Source organism: Pyrus communis, chromosome 1 (genome assembly GCF_963583255.1).
Source record: "Pyrus communis chromosome 1, drPyrComm1.1, whole genome shotgun sequence".
NCBI classification, from domain to species: domain Eukaryota; kingdom Viridiplantae; phylum Streptophyta; class Magnoliopsida; order Rosales; family Rosaceae; genus Pyrus; species Pyrus communis.
Genome location: NC_084803.1, coordinates 3,964,788 through 3,988,588, shown reverse-complemented (window position 1 = coordinate 3,988,588; position 23,801 = coordinate 3,964,788). Strand labels below are relative to the sequence as shown.

The 23,801-nt window shown below is 37.8% G+C and overlaps 4 protein-coding genes across 6 annotated transcripts; 3 read left to right on the top strand and 1 right to left on the bottom strand.

Annotated features, from left to right (window-relative positions):
* Positions 1-1,902: 1,902 nt before the first annotated feature.
* LOC137713045 (kinesin-like protein KIN-7N) lies at positions 1,903-2,834 on the top strand. The gene is made up of 5 exons (XM_068452282.1): positions 1,903-2,047; positions 2,146-2,219; positions 2,318-2,437; positions 2,536-2,649; positions 2,727-2,834. Exons 1-5 carry the CDS (start codon positions 1,903-1,905, stop codon positions 2,832-2,834), a joined length of 561 nt encoding a protein of 186 aa, XP_068308383.1.
* Positions 2,835-3,690: 856 nt separating this feature from the next.
* LOC137712964 (probable polygalacturonase At3g15720) lies at positions 3,691-5,542 on the top strand. Its single transcript, XM_068452180.1, has 2 exons — positions 3,691-4,475; positions 4,567-5,542. Exons 1-2 carry the CDS (start codon positions 3,691-3,693, stop codon positions 5,540-5,542), a joined length of 1,761 nt encoding a protein of 586 aa, XP_068308281.1.
* Positions 5,543-9,387: 3,845 nt separating this feature from the next.
* LOC137732023 (uncharacterized) lies at positions 9,388-11,217 on the top strand. 2 transcript variants are annotated; one of them, XM_068471319.1, is made up of 3 exons: positions 9,388-9,888; positions 10,041-10,152; positions 10,352-11,217. In XM_068471319.1, the coding sequence occupies exons 1-3, from the start codon at positions 9,388-9,390 to the stop codon at positions 10,864-10,866; spliced, it is 1,128 nt and encodes a 375-aa protein (XP_068327420.1). In that variant the 3' UTR covers positions 10,867-11,217. The 2 variants fall into 2 exon arrangements, with proteins under 2 accessions (XP_068327420.1, XP_068327411.1); XM_068471310.1 differs by having other exon boundaries at positions 10,035-10,152.
* A 965-nt stretch (positions 11,218-12,182) lies between these two features.
* On the bottom strand, positions 12,183-22,717 carry LOC137732009 (pre-mRNA-processing protein 40A-like). 2 transcript variants are annotated; one of them, XM_068471299.1, is made up of 29 exons: positions 22,517-22,717; positions 22,066-22,124; positions 21,695-21,757; positions 21,279-21,596; positions 20,995-21,186; positions 20,591-20,664; positions 20,301-20,370; positions 18,668-18,720; positions 18,490-18,547; positions 18,043-18,410; positions 17,865-17,937; positions 17,596-17,694; positions 17,385-17,453; positions 17,228-17,305; positions 16,948-17,034; positions 16,817-16,851; positions 16,598-16,703; positions 15,867-15,947; positions 15,673-15,765; positions 15,519-15,572; positions 15,334-15,450; positions 15,109-15,207; positions 14,316-14,363; positions 14,141-14,233; positions 13,446-13,553; positions 13,303-13,367; positions 13,092-13,194; positions 12,622-12,924; positions 12,183-12,507 (listed from the first exon to the last, which is right to left on the bottom strand). In XM_068471299.1, the coding sequence occupies exons 2-29, from the start codon at positions 22,096-22,098 to the stop codon at positions 12,505-12,507; spliced, it is 2,943 nt and encodes a 980-aa protein (XP_068327400.1). In that variant the 5' UTR covers positions 22,099-22,124; positions 22,517-22,717; the 3' UTR covers positions 12,183-12,504. The 2 variants fall into 2 exon arrangements, with proteins under 2 accessions (XP_068327400.1, XP_068327392.1); XM_068471291.1 differs by having other exon boundaries at positions 12,183-12,527; positions 22,517-22,716.
* Between the last annotated feature and the right edge of the window lie 1,084 nt (positions 22,718-23,801).

The following is a 23,801-nucleotide window of genomic DNA, read 5'->3' as shown; positions in this document are numbered from 1 at the left end:
ATATGGAATTCCGAAGCCATTCGAAATGGGAAATGTAGTCAAGAGATTTAGGTAGCTACCATGGAAATAGCCATATATATATATATATATATATATATATATATATATATATATATTTATGGTTGATGGATAAAGAAAAGGTGCATGGACAAAATATTTGTCTACCTTATAAGGCAAGCAATTAATCTTCAAGTGGATGGGGCTCTTTCAATCCAGATGCAGGCAGTGGGTTTTGAAATTTTGGATTTGTAGCCCCCATCTGATCACCAAAGCACATATCATTCCGGGGATAAAAAAGCAAAATAAAGAAAAGGAAAAAGAAACGCCCTAGCTAGGTCGACCGATTTGATTATTCAACTACAGAAAAGCAAAGGAGGTAATTAACACTCTCTAATGCACGTTTGGTTGACCATTAATCACGACTTGGATACGTTCTCCGGAAAATGGTGGAAGAGCACAGTAGAATCCTTCAAACTCTGGGAAATGGTGGAAGAGCAATGTATCTACTGTCTCTCTTCCTGGATACTTTTTCTTGACACTGTTCTTAGTTGTTAACAACTTAATTAACACATGCATAAGTGGCTGGTAGTAATTAAAACAAAAGTACTGAGAAAAGTTGGTGAAAGTAAATTTCTTTTTGACTTGTTATGCTAAGTACGCGTCGTGCATGCATATATTTTTAGATTTGTAGGTCATGGTTTGGATAATCATGTAAATCTCACACCTGAAAAAGGAAACTAGATTATATCCCATATACGTTCAATCTCAATCTCTTTTTCCTTCTTCCTTCTTTCTTCCTTCTTCTCTTTTGCAGTCAGTCTTACAATTTCTTAGGCAAAGAAATGTTTATGACGGTGGGCACAAAAAAAAGGACACATTTATGTAGACTTATCCAAGGTTACCACACTTTAGATAGATTAATTAGAGTAATGCTAAGTAAATCAACTTTTTAAATCAAATTTGCTAGTCATACGATACGTCACTAATAGAAAATAAGCACGTCAATCAACACTTAAATAACAATCTAATCATCAACAACTATGTCATATAATTTACAAAATTTGATTTAAAAAATTAGTCTCCGCAACATTACTTGATTAATTAAGAGTGAAATGATCATGCAAATAATGGTTGATAATATTTCTTTTTGGAGTTGAGATTTTGAGTTTAGTACTTCTTCGCCTAATATCGCTTGTACGATAAGTAAGGAAAAAAAAAGCTACTAATTTGAGCCATCTTAACTTTCATTTCCATCTTTTCTTTCAGTCATAAAATCTTTCCTTTCAGTCATAAAAAGATAAAGTAGACATAATCTTTCATTTCAATCTTCCTTCCATGAGTATAATATAATTTTAGTTGTCCTATAAAAAAAAAATTTGTGTTGAATATACCAATATTCAAGCTTGCTCTTATCAAGCCGAACATAAAATTGACTTATTTTAAAACTTGAACATAAAATTGATTTGGACACGTGTCCATCCTGAATTGATTGTAAGCAGAATCGGCTACTACATTCTTCAACAGCTATGTTCTTTCCGCTAAACCCAATGCAAGCTCGAGTTATTTCGAGCTGATTTAAATACTAGGGTATAGAATGGAGTAGCCACTAACAAAAAGAGGGAGACCCACAAAAGACCAAGCTTCAATTATTTTTATGGACTTGGGCTTCAGAGAGAGCAAAGTGGTAAAGGCTCTTCGGATCTCGCTGGAAAAACAATTATTATTATTTCGGGACGTTTTCCAACCGTTGAAATCTGTACAAAAAAAATATGAATAAAGGGTATTTTCGTAAACTGAACGAAATTCAAATCCTGCTCCCCTCCAAAAAGCATTGGCCGCCTGCGGAAGTTGAACTCCATCAGTCCCTCAAACTCTCGGAGAGAAACAACATCGACGGCTCCAATGGAGAAGATCTGCATAGCGGTTCCAGTGAGGCCTCCGGTACCTCACAATTCCTCCAACGGAACTCTCTGGAAGGTTGACGACAACCGCATTTCGCTCCACGAGCCCCACGGCAAGCCGATCTCCGGTATCTCTTACGCTTTCGGTAAGTAAGCACATGAGACTTAGCATTTTGATTCGGATTTCGTTTGGTTTGGTTTCGGTGAGATTTGATTGCGAGAAATGCACTTTTATTGTTTGCAGATCATGTGTTCGATGAAGGTTGTACGAATTCTAGGGTTTATGAGCTGCTCACCAAGGACATTATTCATGCCGCAGTCGAAGGATTCAATGGTATGTGAAAAAATTGAATCTTTATTTGCTCCGTTTCGATGGTGTTTTGCGTTTAATTTGATGTTTGTGTTGACGTTTGTAGGAACTACGTTTGCTTAATGGGCGGACTAGCAGTGGGAAGACTTTCACCATATTTGGTTCCGAAACAAGTCCAGGTATCATTCATCAAGCCGTTAGAGATGTTTTTGACAGAACCCAGATGGTAATGACCTATATGTGCTTTCTTAATTTGAAATTTGTTGCTCACTGTATTGAATTTGATGCTTACTGTGTTGAATTGGTTGCTATTTATGTTTCTAGATGTCACACCGAGAGTTTCTGATTCGAGTATCCTACATGGAATTGTACAATGAGGAAATTAACGACCTTTTTGCAGTAGAGAATCAGAAATTGCAGATTCATGAGAGTTTGGAGGTTGGCTACTGACCATTTTGACAAATTTAGTTAGCTTCTTTTAGGTGAACTGAATTAACCGATTTTTTCGTGTTCAGCGTGGCATATATGTTGCTGGCCTCAGGGAGGAAATTGTCAGTAATGCTGAACAGGTGTTGAAGCTCATTGAATCTGGAGAAGATTTGCACTTTGAAACCAAAACTTGAAGAACACGGTTTTCTGTTCTTGTGTGCTCCTTCAGTTGAATGTTTGTCATTAACCTGTCTCTGGCAAAATGTTTCCTACGGTTAATAGGCACTTTGGAGAAACGAACATGAATTCTCGGAGTAGTAGATCTCACACAATATTCAGAATGGTATGTCCCAATTCAAGACATCAGTTCATAAATGAAAACAACGAATTACATGCCACTCCTATAAAAATATTACACTGCCTCGAATTTTGAGATGATTCAGATACCTTTTTGTGCAAGGAATCTCTTTCTTCTTTCAAAAGCCGAAACTCAGCTCAAATAAATAGAATTTAATTTGGTAGAATTGGTTTTCGTTGCACTTATATTTAGAATAGGAATGTGATTATGTAAATCCAAGTAGATATAGGAATGTATCTCATATTCCTATTAGGAGTTAATTACCTATTAAATGTTATAATCCTAAAAGGGAAATGTTTTTGTCTATCCTACTACGATAAATAAATGCACAATTGGTGAATCAACACATTTCACAATTAAATCACTCTCTCTACTCTCTAATTGCGCCCAACCCTCTCTCTCTCTCTCTCTCTCTCTCTCTCTCTAATCCCCTAGATTAGTTCAATCAAATAAGCTTACAACAAGATTAGTTCAATCAAATAAGCCTACAACAGTTTTGGATTTTTGTTTGTATAATTATTTAAATTGTTTTCAACTGGTGTCGCAGCGGTTTCCTTCCATCAAAAAGGCTAAATTTACTATAGTACATATACCCAATCGTAGAACCACTTGACTCCCACAATCAATATTTTTTTAGCTTAGAGAGATCGATGGTTTCAAAATTTTAGGATTTCTTCTTTGTTTTGCAAACAATGTCGATCATCAACACACTCGTTCGCATTTTAGTTTTCTTCCTCGCTTCGTCATTGTTTATTGGCATCGGACAAGGCCAAAAAATATTAGACGTAACCAAATACGGTGCTGTGGGAGATGGACGGGCAGATGACTCCCAAGCTTTTTTTAAAGCGTGGAAAGATTTATGTCAAGGAAATAATGACGCTACGGATGACATACCGATACTTATTGTGCCGGAGGGGAAAACGTACTTATTGCAACGTATAAAGTTTGAAGGTCCATGCAATTCGAAGAGCGTTCATGTTCAGGTTCTAGGGAATTTGTTGGCTCCTATGCGTGGTGCATGGAAAGAATGCGATTCGGGGGATTGGCTAAGTTTTTCAAACATTGAAAACCTAATGCTCGACGGCTCAGGAAAAATCGACGGCCAAGGGGCTGCGTGGTGGAGCACCAGCCAGTATGATGCGAGATCACGCAAACTCTTGGCAAATAACAACTGCAAACCAAATAAGGCATTGCAGTTCCACAACTGTCAAAACCTTAAACTCAGGGGACTGACTTTTCTGAACAGCCCGCAAGCGCATATTGGTATAAATAGTTGTGACAATGCAGATGTCTCAGATTTGAACATACATGCGCCGGAAGACAGTCCAAACACTGATGGTATTGACATCTCTTCGTCAACCCATGTCACCATTCGCAACTCGTTTATCGGAACAGGCGATGATTGTATCGCCATTGGCGACGGGTGTTCCTTTCTCTACATCACCAACATTGCGTGCGGACCAGGCCATGGAATTAGGTATATCTCCATTCTCTTCTTTCCCATTAAGTCAAATGCTAATCTTCATTAGTATTCAGATTCTCATAGATTAATTCTCTTTTGCAAACAGCGTTGGAAGCTTAGGAGAAGATGGAGCTAGTAATAAAGTGGACAACATATACGTGAAAGATTGTAGTTTTACTGGAACTACAAACGGAGCGAGAATAAAAACGTGGCAGGGCGGCTCCGGGTATGCGAGGAACATCACGTTTGAAAGGATCAAACTTGACAGAGCCAAATACCCTATCATTATTGACCAGTATTATTGCAATGGGGAACACAATTGCAAAAGTCAGTCGTCGGCCGTGGTGGTGGCGGATGTGACGTACAGCGATTTTGAAGGCACTTCTGCGACGGATGAGGCGATTAAACTCAACTGCGACAAAGTGTCGGGTGGCTGTCATAATATTTTGATGGATAGAATTAATATAGTGTCAGCGGTCGGGGATATGAAGATTTTTTCGTCTTGTAACAATGCCGACGGAACTTATGTCGGCACTACGGTACCCGACGTGGCTTGTCTAAAGAGTTCAACAACGGAGCCTGCGACCCCAACAACACCATCTTCACCAAAAACTACCGCTCCGCCGGTACAAATCCTACCATTGCCATCGCCACCACCTATACCGGTAATGCCGCTGCCGTCGCCGTCACCTGTACCGGTAATGCCACTGCCGTCGCCGTCACCTGTACCGGTAATGCCACTGCCATCGCCGTCACCTGTACCAATCATTCCTCCGCCAGCGCGACCACCGGTATCAGTCATACCACCGCCATCGCTGCCATCAATCACCCCACCACCAGAAGATATCATGCCACCGCCAGTGCCAATCACACCACCACCGCAACCAATCACGCCACCACAGTCAACTGCACCACCTGTGCCACAGGGACTAGACATCACAGGAGGGGCAGGGGAGGCTGGCGAGCTAGATCCTTCGTACTTCCCAAGTGGAGCTCCTGGCAGTGCTAATCTACCTATAAGCTACTACCTATTTTGTCCACTGATGGTGGTCCTTGCTGCAACAACTATAATTTTTAATTAACTTCGTAACAAATATTTTTTAACTCGAGTAACACAAAAAACGTTTTACTTGTAAATGTAGAACGAATCATAAATTTTGTAAATGTATTGAGTTTTATTTGTAAATGTATTAAATACGAACTAATACTATATATATTTGGTCGTAGTTCCTTACCACATAACTGCAGTTCTTAAGTACGACGAACCACATAAAACTATCAATCACAAAAATGAATCTTGTAAAACAAAACTGATTCTGAACGCTCATTCTTTGGAAGTTCTGAAAGTAAGAATTGTTAGAATCAGCTCGACATGTTAAGCAATTGATCTTAATATTTTCCTTTGTTGTATAAAGATGAGGCCGAATTGTTGGAGATGAGTATGGGCTTTCATACTCCGTCACTTGTTTGTCCAAAACACAAACAAGAGAGCCTCATGCATTCAAGTCTCACACACGTCCATTTTCGTGGAGTTACTGCAACGCGCGACTCTTGTGTAGCCTTAGATGAATGAATAATGTGACATGGAAGGCCCAACTCAGAATAAATGTACAAATGTCGGAGAATCGAAGGATAGAGTCTACATCAGAAGCCATATCACCACAAGTACTTAAATCCCAAACCCAGTGGTGCTTTGCAAATACATCTTTCTTTTGAAACGAGAATATACACACAAAAAAATATTCACACAAAAGCACGAAAAATTAGCGACTAGCTAGGCAAAACAAAAGAGAGGATGGGACAAGCAAATGATTTTGTCAAGTGCAACTTTGTAATTGTAAACTACATATCTCTTAGGTTGTTATAATAGGTTGAAAAGTTTGAGTTTATGGTTGAGTTTAATAATAATATGATTCTCACAGTTGTTAAACTCACACTAGTATCAAAACAGTGTTATAACAAACAGCTCGTTTCGTATATACAAGGGATTTCACAAAATCCATTGTAGAAAGATTAGGAGAACGTCGCATTTGGTTAAATGAGATGGTATATTGGCCGACAATCAGAAAAATACTAGAGAGATTATCTACTTAAACTATATTTTGTAAATCATACATGGTTGTTAATGATTGAATTATTACTTAAGTATTGATTAACGTCTTTATTTTCTATTGATAACATATCATATGATTTGCAAATGTAATCTAAAAAGTTGGCTTGTCTAACATTATTCTTTCCTAGATATTACTTTTCTTTGTTAATCTCCAAAATTTCTATGTCGATGATACCTCAATTTTTTTCAGGATACCATTTGTAATACATTTTTATTTTTTCTGAAACTTCATCGTCATTGTTGATACTTTCCGTCGCGATCCCCAAATTTCCACGTTGATGATGTAAAACACTTGCGTGATCTGTAGGGAATAAGTTTTTCCATTTTTCTTGATGGAACATAAACTAATCGAAGAAAGTTGGAATTGGCCACGTAAACAAGACAAGGATAGAAACTATAAGATGTCACAGACTCACATGACGCGTGCTTAAATTATGCTCACACATATGCATGTCAAGACAATATATCAAATATGCTATATCTTGTGATGCACGCAATTACAATACATAACAAAAGCAATGTTATAAAATATTCTCTTATTGCTTACATGACATCTTAATCTTATGTTGCCAAAATTTCGATCCTTAACCGTGATTGGACACAATAGCAGGGTTAGGAATTATTTGGTGGGTGAGCTAAACTAAAATTATTACTACGAAATTAAATGCTTAAATTTTATTTTTGTTACCTACATAAAGTTGTATACTAATAAACCTAAAAGTAATATTTTGAAGTAAAGAAATTATGACTCTGCATAACTCAAGTTTCAACTAGATTTAACAAAGAAAACATTTAAAGTTGCAATTTGCAATAAAAAGAAAACATATATCATCGATCTTATTCAACTTAACAAATAAAAAGAAGAAAAAGTACCTATTCAAGTTGTGCCCTTTGATCCTTAATAGAATTGAAATCCTTTGTTATTTCATCTTAATCAACATTTTTGTCAATTTTTTTTAATGTAGACAGTCATTGAATATGCTAGAAACTCACTCTCTATCTTGTTGCGAAGTCTTGTTTTAATAAGATTCATTGCTAAAAAAGCTCGTTCGGTACTTGTAATAGAAATGGGAAAAGTCAATACAAGTCGAATTGACCTATCAATCAATAATACCTTTAGGACCTCTTCATTAGATGGAGAAGATGTATCACTCCCTAATTTATCATCATTGTCTCTTTTTCTAAAAAATAATTTGATAAGTCTTAACCTCTTCATTGGACAATTGGTTGGACCTAACAAATTGAACAACAATAACACAATTGTATGTGATAAATTATATCTAACAAATCTATCAGGAAAATAATATTATAATTAAAAATTGAAATTTCGAGTACGAATTCTAAAAATTCAAACAATAAACAAATAAACAAGATCAAGAATTAAGAATAAAGTGGTAAAAACCTTCACAATTGACCAGAAAATCAGTAAACTTTCACGCGTACTTCAGAGGCTACTGTTCGTGTACTTATTGGGTGGGTTATAACAATTAAAAATAAAAAAATAGCCCAAACAACTAGTATTTATAAGCTTAAAGAAGTAAAACTCTCCCTATGCTAGAGCGCACCTTAACCTTGTTAATGGCTCTGCCGTTGATTGAACATACAGTTATAATATGTTTACTTTTTCGAAGATGTGAAAGTAAAAATCACAAAAGTCAATTTTCATTCGAATTAAACATATCATTATTTGAATTTGGATTAACAAAATAACAATATGATGTCGTCATGATATGTTCAAAATCATTAGTTTGAACCATTGAAAAGATAACTTTTTGCTTTAATATATGATTCAGATAGTTTGTCAAACTCGTACACAAACTAAAATATTTCCATTTGGTCAAATTGTTTGTTGAAGTCCCGAGTTTGATTGCCCCCACCATTGCTCGTGTAAAAGCGAAAAGTCATTTTAGAAGAACAAAAACTAAGGTAAATTTCCCACTTACCCTAGCAACTGACCACCTTCCTCAACCACCACCGCCTCTGCGAAGTGAACCAAACCCACGGTCATGGCCAGCGTTCCCATTTCCCACCCACCCACAAAGTTGGTACAATAACTTTAATGCCATGCAGAAACAAATTACACTCACAATTTGTCTCTTGTGACATCAACCATAACATTTTATGGCCACAAATCACAACAAAAATATGGGACCATTCATACAGGAAAAATCCATATAAGACAGATATTGAATACAACACAACATTGGAATTTATTATTTACCAAAATACAGGTAAGTTTTAATACGCAACTTTTTGGTTGGGAAATTAGCCAAAATGATTGTTTTCTAAATTTCGGTTAGCTGTTGAAATAATTCATTTTTCAGTATACCGTTTATATTTGATTTTGATCAGTTCAACAATTGAGATTTTGTTTCTAATCGTCTTAACCAATTTCACATTCTTTTAAAATACTATTTTATTTTTACTCTTCAAATTGACGTGGATGAAAAATTGCAATAAAAAATCAAGTGCAAGGGGGTGGACATACTAACTTCAGTTAAAAACACAGCTAAGACCTAACTTGCAACAAGGCAATACCTAAAACTCATAGGTCATAAGACTCATAACCTCAACCAGTTATACATACAACCTAGATCTCTCTCTCTCTCTCTCTCTCTCACACACACACACAAAATAAATACCAACCTTCCTTCTCTGTTCTGCTTCTGTTCAGTCCCAAAGCTGATGGATATGATTTGTCGTCCTCAATTAACTCACCTTCAGAACCTCACCACCGTCTCTCATTTGCCAACTTTTCTACTTTGCACCCCAACTCTTTCTATCTCAACCCCTCCCTAACCACAGAATTCTCCAATGGCTTCCACCCCCAAGCCAGTAAAACTTGCAGATCTCCTCCAAGAGCCGCAAGAACCCTTCGCCCTAGAGGTTTACCTATCCGAAAGGGGTTACCTGAGAAAAAGCTCGAGTACAAACACCAATTCGAGGAGTAGGAATAGCAATTCGAGCAAGAAACTTACCAGTTCATCCAGTTGGGGCAATCTCAGCTGCCCTAAGATACTGAGATCTCTGTATAAAAAGCTGGTTTCAAGGCATAGTGAGACAACAAGCATTAAGGGTTGTGAAAAGAGAGAGGGGGAGTCCAATGCCGGCACCAACACGCAGAGAAGTAACCGGGAGAGCGGGGAATCGGATAGAATTTCATCTGCTAGTAGTCGGACGCAGTATGATTCATGCACCGAGGGCGAAAAAGAATCAACAGATGCAGCCCCTGTTTCGTTGCGAAATGATCATGATGCCTCAGTTGCAGCGGACGCTTCTCAAGTTTCGGAATCCTGCAATATGAAAGAGAGAAAGGTAGAAATACACTTTCGATATATCGTTTTCATGCTATCGATACATTTTCGACAATATTAATTATAGTTTGGTAGCAGGCCAATTTTCGATTTCTACAAAATTGTCCATTTGATTTGCTTGCTAACAAAGCCAACAGGCTGTTACAGTTACAGATAGAACGGCTCAACGGACAATCATCGGAGATTCACCGTAAGCAACAAAACTCCGTTTCGGTACCAGAAGATAAACCTCCCCATGCAAATGCAAGTTTACCTCTTCATAACAGTTAGTCCCTTTCTCTCTCTCTCTCTCGCTCTCTCTGTTGGCATACACGAGTTAGGCCAGTTGGTCAAGACCGTGCACTTAACTCCTCTACCCAATTTTGAATTATCCTCACCATTAATTAAAGTAGTTTAAAATATCGTCTTAATTATGAGAATTTTTAAGGAATTTTATACATGTCAATTCTCTTGTGGCTAAACAGAGTATGAACTGCACACTCCATGCCCATCCACTTATAGCTTCAACAAGATTACAGAAGACTCAATATTATCATCTTCTCTCTGGCAACTACTTTTCCACCCACCATTTGAGAACCCAACAGCTTCTGGAGTTTCAGAAATGCTAGAGCCTGCCCGGTCTAGCATCAATCCATCCCCTCATTTTGCAAAATCGAAGAGGGTGTTGCAGCAGACAAGGCAGCTCCTGTTTGATTGCGTGAGGGAGATGACGGAAAATCATGCAAAGAAAATGAAGGATCACCAGCAGCATAACTGCGACCAATTTCTTGGAGCCGAAGAGATTGGGAAGCTGGTTTATGAGAAGTTGGGGAGTCGGGGGAGTAAAGAGGCTGGGCACCAAGCCAACGTCAACTTTTTGTTGGAGTCGGACTTGTTGGCTTCGGCTGAAGAATGGGGTGATAATTACCAAGAGAGAAGGGAAATTGGGTCGGAAATTGGAGACGCCATTTTACAAGACATCATCAAAGACATATTCTGAAGACTAAAATATTATTCGGTATGAGATACCCTAGTTAGTTGAGCTAATTGACTTCTAGACACAGCAACCTCATCCCATGAAGACTACCACACACTCCCGGTGCGCCATGGTGACATCCCAGACCGGCCACATGGCGTCGCCTTATTGGTCCAGCATGTCATACTGGTGTACCAGCAGTGCAAGGAAGCCTATACGAGGACTTCCACGGTGCTGCTGTGACTTGTGCTAATGATACAATATCATGAAAGTTACTCTCCTACTTTTGATGGCTCTCACAGCCACTCGTGTCCCGTCATCTTATTGTCCCCCATCGTCTTCAATAGTTTTGGTTAGCACACTTTATTTAGATTACTGCTTTGCTCCTTATAGTTAAAGAAGTCGTTAATTCATAACTACAAATCACAAACTAGCACGTAAAAGTTTCGGCGAATGATAAAACTATGATTTACCTATAACGAGGAAATGATTGTTACATAAAAAACACTCGCCTCCTAGCAAGTCATCGTTGCCAAAAGTTGGAACTTTTTGGCAGGCTGCCGACTGCTCTTACACCGACATAACTGCATGGTGACACATCCGAACAAAATGCAAGTTTCATGCTTTTTAGATAAGTGCCCTACATATGACATCGTCGGACTCAGACACCCCTGATCTAGTTTTTTTTCCTTCACCACAGAGGTTTTATAAATCCTTAAATCCGTAACTAAACAAAACAAAAGGAGTAAGGAAAAAAAATACAAGAAGCCAATATAAACGCGCACAGAGACACAGCACAACCATTTGGAAGGTGAAATTATTTTTCGCCGAAGGACAAAAGAGAAGAAAACCAAACAGCACGGACAGCAAGTACAGCAGGATGAAGCAATAAGCATTTAAACAGGTAGAAGTTGATGTAGATATTTGAACCACCGGCAATATAACATTAAAAACCCAGAACTAACCTGCCTCATCTCTTCTCCTTGCATTTAATGTTCGTTTCCAAAATCACCTCAGAGATAAGATCACAATCCTGTTATGCATATCTACTTGTTGCAACATCATCTTCAGTTATCTTGCAATTATCAGACCACCACAAAACTCAGAATTACTGCACAGAAACTAGTCAATCCGGTGGTGGGAGAGCTTAATCTTACCAGATCTGATCAATTTTACTACTCGCCCTCCACCCACCGCTGAACAATACACAGCATTCACTTGAAAATTAACTGTTGAAGAATGTTGCATTTTATATTTCGGTCATCCGCAACTTTGTTTTGGTCAACAAGCATCATCAGAATCTTTACACATCATGGTTATCAACACAAAACCCAGTCACCTTCAGACAACGCCTTGGCATAGAAATCGAAATATTCTTTTCAAACATTATGCAAAAGAACAACCACTGGACTCTGGACATATTAATTCTCCATTCAGAATTAACAACAGCAACATGTCATATGCTAAACAAAATAATCTTGGTTATATTCGGCATGTTTAGACCCTGATATGCCACAAAAATCACACCTCCTATGAAGATAGATCAGCAGGGCTTACTTAATTTCCCCATCTTCACCAAGCTCCCCATCTTCAAGATCGTCATGTCCACCACTTCGACGGGAACCATCCCGATGCTCTCTCCTATGCCTTCTATGCCGACTTTCACTGTCAGATTCAGGGGTATGCTACCATAAAACAACAGGAAAATAATCATACATTTTCCTTTCATAAATAGCTTAAAGGTATCGGCCAAATATATTACGAAATAAGTTCACGTACTTTTCTTGATCTTTTGCGGTCACTACTATGTCTGTGTTTCTTAGACTCCTCTTTCTCCTCCTTGTCGGAACCTACATCATCGACAGAACTTTGATGCCGCTTCCGGTGCTTTCTATCTTTGTCTTTCTCCCTCTTCTTATCTTCTTTATGCCCGTGTGTATCAGTTATGTCTACATTTTCACCATCTGTTTCATCCTTCTTAGGTCGTTCCTTTCCCTTTTCTTTTTCACGTTCTCTTTCCTTCTCCTTTCTATCTTTATCCTTCCGTTTCTCTTTCTCCTCTCTTTCTTTCTCTTTTTTGGCCTGCAAATTATCAGAATCAGTACAAAATTCCCAATTCAAGATATCAGTTCATAAATGATAACAATGAATTACATGCCACTCCTTTAAAAAATTACACAGGCTCGAATTTTGAGATATTGTCTTTAAAAAATGCACCAACAGATTATAGATGACAATAACATCCACACCTTTTCCTCCTCACGCTTGCGTTCCTTCTCTTTAGCCCTCTCCTGTAAGTTTGTAATGTATTCCTCAAAAATTTCCCTACTAACGCTATCTTCCCCAACTGACCTGAAAATAAAATTAAGATATAATTTTCAGACCAAAAAGTAAAAAAATTCAGACAATAAAGGCATGATAAATGTTTTTTTTTAATAATAAAGTTCTCATTAGAAAAACCTGTATTCTTGGGTTTCTTCAAAAAGCTGTTTGCTATCGTCCCAATTAGAAGAAGCTGTTATCTCCTACAAAGCACATAACATAGAAGGTCAACACAATCTCTAGCATCACACATCATCCTCTTCCACAAAAGTCCACTGTACCTTGATTGTGTGCAAAAGTTTATAGAAGTCATCAGCAAGTCGTTGACGCTTCTTTGCCTCTTTGTCCTCCTTCTCCTTGGCTCTCTCTAATAATTCCTCGTACACAAGCTTCAAAAGGAGTAAAAGTATTAGCAGACTCAAACACACAAATCATGCACAGGTAAATACTAACAGTCACATCAGTTGTTGCTGATTTAGAAACCAAAAAAAAGTTGATCCTTGCATCCGTGAATTGACTGTTACAGATGATGGCATGATCATGTAAATTTAAATCAAATGAAGATAAGTGGTTACAGTTTAATTATTTACCGGCAGTCATGTTTAATTATTTACCGGCAGTCATTTTCTTGGCCAGATAAACTGAACCATTAAGGCTTCTTACTACAATGATACACCAGGTTATAAGTGCTAGGGTCAAAATAGCAAAGTTTAAAACCAAGAAGATACAAGAAACACTGACACTGCTACTACCATGTGAATTGTACGAATCTCAGTGAACAAAGAGTCACTTCAACATATTTTGATTACACACACAAACTAACTTTATTTGCTTAATCGGGGCTGGGAATATGCCAACAATGAGTAAAAACACAATCAACTCATATTACATACCTTTATATTTCAAGCATACAAATGATAGGGAAAAAAATATCAGTTTTAGGCTAGCAACAGACTGAAAATAAGCAGGGGTTTACCTTGAAGTTAATGTCTGATATTGGTGGAGAACCAATATCTTCCAGAATAGGAACCTTAAACTCTTCAAACGCCAATGTGGATGTCATGGTAACCTAGGTACAGAAATGAAAGATATTTGAAATGTTTCCCAAAATGCCACAGGTTCATAAAATTATACAGTTATAAACATCATACCTTCCCTGACTTCATTGCATCCTTTATCCTAGCTTTATCGTCATGATACTGTCCACAAGAAAAAACAATGTCAGGTATATAGAGTCATCTGAATTGCAGGTTCAAAGTTCTGTAATGCAATCAAACTCTAAAACTGATATTGTATTTTAGCTGTAGAAGTAAGAGCATTAAACCCACAATCATCTGGCAATGGGGGAGAGGACCGTGATCATATATATTGCTATGCAAGGCTCTTAATTTTCTGATGTGGGATGACTGAGCCGTGACAGAGCCAAAACACATGGAGCTTTAGAATATTGGGTGGTGAGGAGCACATGCAATCATTAGCCTAACATATGAATTGCCATCTCTGATACTCTCTATATGTAAGAGCATCCCATCCAAACTGTTGAGAGTGAGTCCCAACATCGCGGAATTAAGGGACCTTGCATGTGGTAATAAAATGTTGGGACTCCTCATATAGCGAAACCTCAACTTCCTCTATAGCATCCCAGCAGGTTAGCCCACATGTTAAGCCCAACAACCGACATGCTCCCACATCACCCAATATGTGTAGTCCACATGTTAGGATTCCATGACCCCACACGTGAGCTATGTGTTGATAACTTGAGAGTGTGAATCCCACATCAGAGAATTAGGGGAGCACGCATGTGTTTACAAGAAGTTGGGCTATTCCCCATATTGCCAATTGGTTTTATAAACGAACCTCAACTTCCTTCAATTACATCTCGATGTATCAACACTAACAATACAAAATCATTAATGGACTGAGGCATGACATGTTAGGCATCACCTGTTTCTCTAATTCTTCAAAAACATCATCAAACAATTCTTTTGGTGTTGAACCAGAGGTGTTCAATGCAACAGCTTCATAAGGAGGCAAGTCTTTAACCTACAACCCAAAGACAGCACTTATGAAACGAATTTCTGATGCAGAAGAAAATCATCAATTGTCTTTGAATTTACTATGCAACTGTTCTAGACATATTATCTCTGCTACAATTTTAAGGTTGAGCACCTTCATACAGTAATCACGCCAGAGAGTTTTAGCTGTAAGAGTGCCATCGGCAACATGTTCTTCCATCAGCTTGCGGAACTCATCGCGGTTTTTCCTTTCTACCCGCCTCAATTGTTCCTTGAAGTTAGAGACAAATATAAGAACATAAACTTGAAAAGGAAAATATCATTTATACGGGATTATACCTTCTGTAACTTCTTTTGCTCCTCTTCCACCTTCTCAAGGTCACGAATATAGTCCTGCAACAAAAATACCGTCATATAATTCTACTAAATTAACATGACCAATCATTTTACACACACAGAACACGCCTGATTGATAACAGATTATGTGACTTACCTGGAAAATGAGCAACCTGGCAAGCTTTTCAAGGCGCAAGCATCTCTCATCATCCTCCAAGCGATCTTGAACTTTCCGCCACTGACTGTTCACCTGCAAATGACGATGACCATGCAAAAGGGTTATAGATACAAGGAATCACAAAAACAAAAATATAATATTAATTATGTGCACATTCATTTTACAAGACTTACCTTGATAAAGTCACAAGATTCCAGAAATTTCCGGTACTCTACTATATTCTGCTTATGGTCTTCAGCTGCCTTTTCTTTTTCCTGCAATTAAACATTGCAACCTATGCAGTAAGAACAGGCATCCTTTGTGACATACGAGTACCTGTTTTTTATCCACAAACTTCAAAAGAGAATGGCAACGGAATACCAACACATATGGCAAGTAAATGTATCTCAGTATTAGTTTTTTCATGGTTCTGCTTGAGACTTAAAAAACTTAAAATTGTGCACTTCGCTATCTGGTGATATTCGCTATCATCTATGAACTGTCAATGTCTACTCAAGTGCCACATTTAGTGACAGAGCATTTTGGAGTACACCAAAAGGACAATGAAAATGAGAGGAAACCATTTAGGGCAACATCTACCAACGAGAAATTGCCTAAATTCTAAAAGAAGCCACAAATTGAAGGGATATGGAACGAGCGGAAGACTGGACTAAGGATCATAGTATGTGAGGCAGCCGGCTGCCAGCCTATAATCGAATACCACGTGCCTAATATCTGGTATTTCAACATAATTCACACATAAAGCAAGTAGTTCTGATTTTCCATTCTCTTTATCAGTTACCAAAAATCTTTTGTTATGAATTTAAAATCTGGAGTCAAATATTAAGCCCGAATGTACAACATGACATCTACATCTAGTGGATTGCATAAGTCAGAAAATGTGAAATAAAACGCAAACTGTTACCTTCCTTTCGAGTTCTACAATGTAGCTCTCATAAAGATCTTCCCGGTCTCTACCTCGTTCTACAGCCTTGAATCGTTCATCATTTTCAAACATACTCACAGCTTTGCTGATCAGGTAAATGCATCAGTTAGAAAGTCTAAAACATTTTGTGTTGTAAAAAATACATATACAAAGAGTAAAATAATATCAAACTATTCATGATGCAAGGAGAGACTAAACCTCCATCTAGTTGCTGATGTAAGTTCCTTGGACTCCTTTAAAAAAGAACAAAACACGGTCTTTTAGATAAGAGGTATATAAAGTTGTAAAGAAAAAATGCAATAACCAATTATGACTTGTAATCAACATACTTCCAACATTTTTGTGAACTCTTCCCGAGCTTTTTTCTGCCTCATGCGCCTCTCTTCGTTCTCCAGTTTTTTCCTTTGACCCAAGTACTACAATTCAACGTATATAATTAGTTTTAGGTTTAAACAAGATACGAAATATTCTTGATGAACATCTTGAATATTAAGCAGAGGGAAAGTCATTAAGCACCAAGAATTCTAATTAGATTAAAGTAGTCTTCCTCTTCCATGTAACAAAATAATGACACTCTAAAGCGAGTAAAGACGTTAACCAAAAGTTTACCTCATTAAAAGCTTGCTTCCTCTCACCTAGAGTTCTTAAAGCGCCATATCTTTTGTCAGTAATGATCTCCCTCATTGTCTGATACAACATACCATAGAATATAAGAAGACTCCTCAACGATATAAGACAGTGAAAAAAAGAATGGAAGTGAAGCTACCTGCTCCCAAGTCCAATCGGACTGGACATTTGCAGATTCCAGAAGTGATTTGAATGCAGTTTTTGCCTCCTAAAAGAGAAAAAATTTATCAGATTATTTTAGAAGAAAGAAGAAAAAAGGAAGGCAAAAAAATGAAAAGAAAAAAAAAAAAAAAAAAAAAAAGAAAGGCACAAAAATGAAACAAAATTGGACAAAGAAACAAAACTTGTACCTGCTTATTAGCATACACCAATGGTTCGTCATCAAATGTTTTCTCCTCTGAAGGAGTCACATTGACTTTTCCAGCAACTGCCATACCTCTTTTGGCTTCCTGCCATAGAGAAATCTCAGAAAAAAAAGATTAAGCATCTGGTCTCGTTAATTGCTTTAAACCACATTTGAAACAGGCAAAAGAACTGCTATGAGATAAGACTTACTACGGCACAGTGTCTAGAAAAGGTGAAATTAATGTGCATTTTTCCATTAAGAAAAACACCTTACCTCAATATCTTGAGTCAAAGTTCCATCAGCTGAACTTGAAATATCTTGAGATGCTACAGTTTCATAAGTACTCCTGTAATTTTTCGAGACACATAAGACCAATTTGGACTAGAAGATTATATAAACCACAGAAGGATCAACAGAGCATAGAAAATAAAGCACCCAAAAACATCCATACACTGAATTTGTAGTGGTATTGACCGAAGTAGGAGGAACTCCGGAACTCCCTGAAACAGAAGCGGGCAGTGGACTCACAGTAACTGCAGAAGGTTGACTGCCAACGGCACCAATTATGGAAGGCTGTGCACCAGAAGCAACTGATGATCCAGTAGGTGTGATAGGAGAAGGATTAGAAAAGGAAGACACAGGTGTAACTGCAACAGGGCTCGAGACCATCACAGGTAGGGCTGAAGAAGTGCTGGGGCCAACTGAACTAGCTCCCATAGGTGTTTCAGCTGAAGCAACAGCAGGAGGGGTATGAGAAGTCAAATTCAATTCTGAATGTGTTCCTTGGATTAGTTCTCTTTGAGCCTGTTCACGAGCCAACTGGAAGCATGTACTTCACAGTATAAGGACATTACAAAAAAATAAAAAAGGGAGAAAAAGAATAAACAGGATGAGAAACCTTCAACTCCTCTGGAATTGTCCACTTAGACTCCCTTGTAACCTTGTTGTAATAATACCTGAATCAGCCACTCAAACTAATAGTGAACAATGGCCCCAAAAAAAATTCATTGACATGCATATTGAGAAAACAAAATCAGGAATTAGGAAATTAAACAGAATGATAAGAATACACGCACTTTTTCCCATCTGCAGACGTATACTCCTTCCAAACAGTTGATGCATCAGCCCTCTATTACAGTGAGAAAAATTATTAGCTGCAAGATTATCTCAATCGAGCCATTCCTAAAAGAATATTAAAAGTCTAGCATAATCAATCAAAAAGAATAGGCTCACTAGAAAAAGAAACAACCGTAAATAAGTTCACACAAAAGCCCCCCCCCCCCCCCCCAAAACCCCCCAAAGATCAACCTGAGATCGATACATGTCTGTAAATGAAGATGCCTGACCTCCTGTGGCGAATTACACACCCAACAGGTATAGGAAGCAAATAAATGAAGCTAACCAAATGCATATAACGGGTGAAAAATGAAAACAAAAAGTACTACAACAAAGCAGCAGTGATAGACCGTTATATCCTGTGGTTCCTTTACTTCTATAGAAAAGCAGCAGGAGAGAAGTCCTCATAGTTTATTAACACCAGCAGAGTACAAATTACAGTACCCACTAGAAGTTCTACATATCCTTGCAATTCTTCCATTTTATGCTAGTAAAACTAAGTAGCACTGTTAGGCCTTTCTTTGCATATGGTGAAACCATGACAGATATAACTAGAATCTACACATAATGAAAAGCTGGGACACATGCAAATATTAATCACAGACGTAATAATTGTTGAAGTAAAAAACCCAATCCCAGTGATGTATCATTTCATACCTCTGACAATAGCACAAGAGTTCCTGTTGAAAAAGCCTTTATAAACCATAGACAACAAAAATGTCATACAACTAACAAGTACATGCAGGGACACCTTTTTAAGAAAAAGGTTAAAAATAATACTGTCCAATATGATAACTCTCATACTAACAAAAAAAAGTAAGTTAAAAAAAATATCATAGAACAAATACCACAGCCACAAGAAAACCTGTGACAAGCAGCATCAATATGGGAGTGTGGGTGCGCATATGTGTCGGACTCTCTGACTGGCGTGCACATGAGTGTACATGCATATGTTAATCTACTAATGCAACTGTGTATGCAAGAGAGAAGAAAAGAAGGGTCGGCTGTGTGCCTGTGCGTTTTATAATTTATTTTCTATAAACCATAAAAACTAACAAAACAGCAAGCATAGCCTTAGAGGGAAAGAAGATAAGAAACAAATAGAAATTGGAAGCACTTAGCTAAGAAGATACTCAAACAAAACCAACCCACAGAGGAGAGAAAAATAAATAGGCAAAAAGTACACTCATCTCCACCAAGGATAATGGATGATATGGGTAATGGCATCAATTACTGCTTGGCATTCATTATTCACATCCAACTACAAGATAAATATGAAGTAAATAACAATTATTGCCTGCCTTGTGAAATGAAACCTCGTCTTCAAAGTGAGCTTATAGAGCAGTCGTAAAATTTCTCCAGACTTGCCATGACATCTACAAACCAGTTAAAGCACATGCAAATAAAAGAATAATTCGCATAAACCAATTTAAGTATAGTTACAACCTAAATTTTTCAAACATCCAGAAATGGCAATAAATTTTCTGGGAAAAATTGCAAATACAAAAAACATTCCAAAGGCATGTTCAACAGGTCATTGGAGATTATAATAAACGTTCTACCCACTGGTAACCAATCAGCAATATGACTCACCTCCATCGGTGTCATCAATTCTAAAGGCTTCTCCCAATTAGATTGTCTTGTCCTTCTGTTGAAATAATATCTGGAAGGAAAAAAAAAAGAATCCATCACAAAATAGAAATAAAACAAGTGAGAATGCATAAGGACAGGAAGAACTTCAAAATAACTAATAAACCAGAGTAAGTCTCAGAAACATCAAACCACAGTGTTTCTCATTGAAAAATAAATAAAGAACCACTTTAACAACGCATCATATTTCATCAACCTAGAAGGAGAAAAAGCAGGCAAAATTTCAATATTACCTTCGTCCATCAACCGCCAAATGCTCTTGCCAATCCGAAGAAGATTGCTGTGCTTGGCTAGGAACATTTAGAGCCTGAAAATTAGGAAAGTAAAAATTACAACACAAAGAAGAAAATCCATTCATTTTTCCTTGACACTGAAGATAATGGGTTTGCATGATTCAGTGTTGCGTCAGCATCTAAGTGTGCTTACTGTTTCATGGGGCTGTATGGAATCGCAAAAACATGACAAACGTAATTTTAAAATGACAATTTAGATAATGAAATAATCAGAAATTCACGCAGATGACACATCTTTTGGCTTCTGGAGTAGTACCAAAAGGAGATATTGAAACACTGACCTTAACCTAACGTTTAATGGCTTAAAGGTAACTAAATTGAATTTTAATAAATAAAGCACTTACAGAATCAGTGGAAGGAGTGCTTGAAGATTGTTGGCTAGACTGGTGTACTGGTGAAGGAACTGCTGCACCCTGATTACCAGAGGACACCCAAGGCTGTCCTGTAGCAGATACAACATGTGCTTGCACTTGAGACATCGGCTGAAACTGTGAATTGACATTATTTTGTGGCTGGGCATATGTAGGCGGAGTGAACTGAACAATTCAGATGCACGTAAATATTTAAAAAATATGCTGAATTAAATCAAGGAAAACACATATATACAAATAACACTGCGAGAACTTACCACATATGAGGAAGAATAAGGCATTCCAGGCATTTGGTTATTAAAAGGTGGGACAGGTTGCTGAGACTGTGATGGGATAGATGTAATAGGCCTCGTCTGCATGTATTGCATAGGCAACGCCTGTGATGAACGAGGAAGACCAGGCTGACTTGGCCTGAGAGGATACGGTTGCATTGGTTGAGAATATTGTAATTGCTGACTTTGACTAGCAGGCATCCCAACATTTGGAGAAGGAATACCTTGTCCCACGGGCTGAAATTGTTGGGAAGCTGGTGAAATAAATTGCTGTCCTTGCTGTGTTGGAACCACTGGTCGGTACTGCATTGAAGGGATTTGTACATACACCACTTATTAAAAGTCCGCCAGGAAGTAGAGAATACAAAAAGGCACCGAAGATGGACAGGAAAGGAATTTACTTGAAGAGGAGATGAACCAAAACTTTGAGGACCCATGGGAGCAACTGGGGGAGGCCGAAATGGCTAATCCAGATAGATAGGAGAGACCAAAGGAAAAAAAACAGATTCAAAACAGTTGAAAATTACATAAACATGATTACTAAAACACATATTCTTATGCACTTGAAATGATTAAGGTATTTGGCCCCTTAATAACAACGATGAAATACGAAGTTATTTGTCCCCAAGCAAGCCAACATGAACATGGAACATCCTTAAAATATTTTCACTATCTAAACAATAAACTATAATCAAAAGTGATTTGCAAAACAGGACAAGAAATAAATTCATATGATTGACTGCTTAACCATAACAAGGTTAAAATTCGGCACCTGCGCAGCTGAGGATTGAGGGTTATTCGCCATTGCAGCACTTACACAATGGGACCCAACTGCAAAAATCAAAACATAATAAAATCTTGCCAATTAAGTGAACAAGATGGCGCTAGTACATGCCCAAAAAAAAGTAAAATGTGACTGCAAATGCATTAAAACAGGTAAAGCACCCTGAATTAATCAATGAATTTGGAAAACTTTCATATTTTAAGCTGAATTAATCAATGCAACCTAAGTTCGCCGATTCCCTGTTCTATCTAGTATCCCCATATCTACGTCCGCATTTGTAAATACGAATTCGACTTTAACCATATACAAAATTCAATTGGTCTCTGCAATTAAAACCTAGGGCAAAATGTAGAGGAAAGGAAGGGAAAGAACACAAGAAGAAAGGGATGGGCAATCGTTCGGAATTTTCAGAGCAAGGAGGAGGAGGAGAAACACTTACAGGCGGACAGAGAGGGGGGGGAGGCAATCGGCGGTGCGAGAACTTGCTTCCGTCGACGATCGGAGGAGCGAGAGGACCTCTGCGACAGTGGGTTCACTACCACTCACAGGTGCTAGGGTTTAAGAAATCGGAGGATTTTTGCTAGCAGAGAGAGCTGAAGAAATCGGAGTCTCGGAGAGAGTTGTAATTTCGGGTATCGACATTTACCGACCACCGAAATTAACCCTGACTTTCGCGGGATTTACACGCAGCCACAGTTAATCGTTTACAATTACCGCTGTGTTGGACCGTTGGTGTTCGGGTCACTCGGGCGGGTCGGAGTTGACCACCACCCGTATGTATTTTCTTTTCCATTTGAAACGGAGCAGGTACGGGATAGTTCGGGTCAACTCGGGCCTGGCCTCTCATAGCCCGCACTGCTTAACCGGCTAAACAAAGTTGCTCCAATTTAAATTCACTCACTAAAAATTGTACAAATTTGTAAAAATGTTATTGTTATCACGTTAAGATCATCTGAGACGTCAAAATTCTATATGGACTGTTTTCACAAAGCAAATGTGATTTTTTAGTTCCAAAGAAGATGTCAAAATCTTACAGAGATTGACATTCTCCACTTTGCTGTCAAATTTGAAAGCAACGCTAAAATATGTTTTTGTTTTACTTTCGTGCTGGGCCCATATATTTTTTTTACTTTTCTTCACTTATCCATTAGTTTATTTATTAAATTTTAACTCACTTGATTTTACAAGTAACCAAAAAAAAAAATTAATCTGACATCTCGATTGGATTAAGAGACTTTTACAAAATATTATTTTACCGCATCAACTATAAAAATGAAATTTAACATTTTAATTTGAGATCTGCTCTAGGTGGTACAAATCCCACGTTGGTTGTGAGGAAAATGAAAAGTGGCATATATGTGCAAATGCCGTCTTCTTTAGTAAGGCGATATGAACATGTAAAAAATGAAGAGAAATGACCCGAGATTTTATAAAAGTTGGTTGGCTCAATAAGTACTTTCCAATTGAGCAAACATAAAAAGAAGAAAAAGATGAGACAACAAACAAAATATTACAAGATTAAACAATCCAAATTACATATACCAAACTGAAAAACCAGTCAAAGTGATCTGCCTTTATGATATGGAAGCCGAGAAACCTTAACCAAACTATCATCCCTCACACTACTCGAACGCGCCTTTATGATATGGAAGCCGAGAAACCTTAACCAAACTATCATCCCTCACGCTACTCGAATGCTTACACAACAAGTCACCAAACCCAAA

Coding starts and splice junctions, on each gene's coding strand:
- LOC137732009 (XM_068471291.1), bottom strand. CDS start 22,098: ATGGCGAATAACCCTCAATCCTCAGCTGCGCAG. Junction 18,548..18,667: donor ACGTCTGCAGATGGGAAAAA/GTGCGTGTATTC, acceptor TGGCTGATTCAG/GTATTATTACAACAAGGTTA. Junction 16,704..16,816: donor ACATCAGCAACTAGATGGAG/GTTTAGTCTCTC, acceptor TTACCTGATCAG/CAAAGCTGTGAGTATGTTTG.
- LOC137713045 (XM_068452282.1), top strand. CDS start 1,903: ATGGAGAAGATCTGCATAGCGGTTCCAGTGAGGCCTCCGGTACCTCAC. Junction 2,438..2,535: donor TTTTTGACAGAACCCAGATG/GTAATGACCTAT, acceptor TTATGTTTCTAG/ATGTCACACCGAGAGTTTCT. Junction 2,650..2,726: donor AGATTCATGAGAGTTTGGAG/GTTGGCTACTGA, acceptor TTTCGTGTTCAG/CGTGGCATATATGTTGCTGG.
- LOC137712964 (XM_068452180.1), top strand. CDS start 3,691: ATGTCGATCATCAACACACTCGTTCGCATTTTAGTTTTCTTCCTCGCT. Junction 4,476..4,566: donor GGACCAGGCCATGGAATTAG/GTATATCTCCAT, acceptor TTTTGCAAACAG/CGTTGGAAGCTTAGGAGAAG.
- LOC137732023 (XM_068471310.1), top strand. CDS start 9,388: ATGGCTTCCACCCCCAAGCCAGTAAAACTTGCAGATCTCCTCCAAGAG. Junction 9,889..10,034: donor GCAATATGAAAGAGAGAAAG/GTAGAAATACAC, acceptor AGGCTGTTACAG/TTACAGATAGAACGGCTCAA. Junction 10,153..10,351: donor AAGTTTACCTCTTCATAACA/GTTAGTCCCTTT, acceptor GTGGCTAAACAG/AGTATGAACTGCACACTCCA.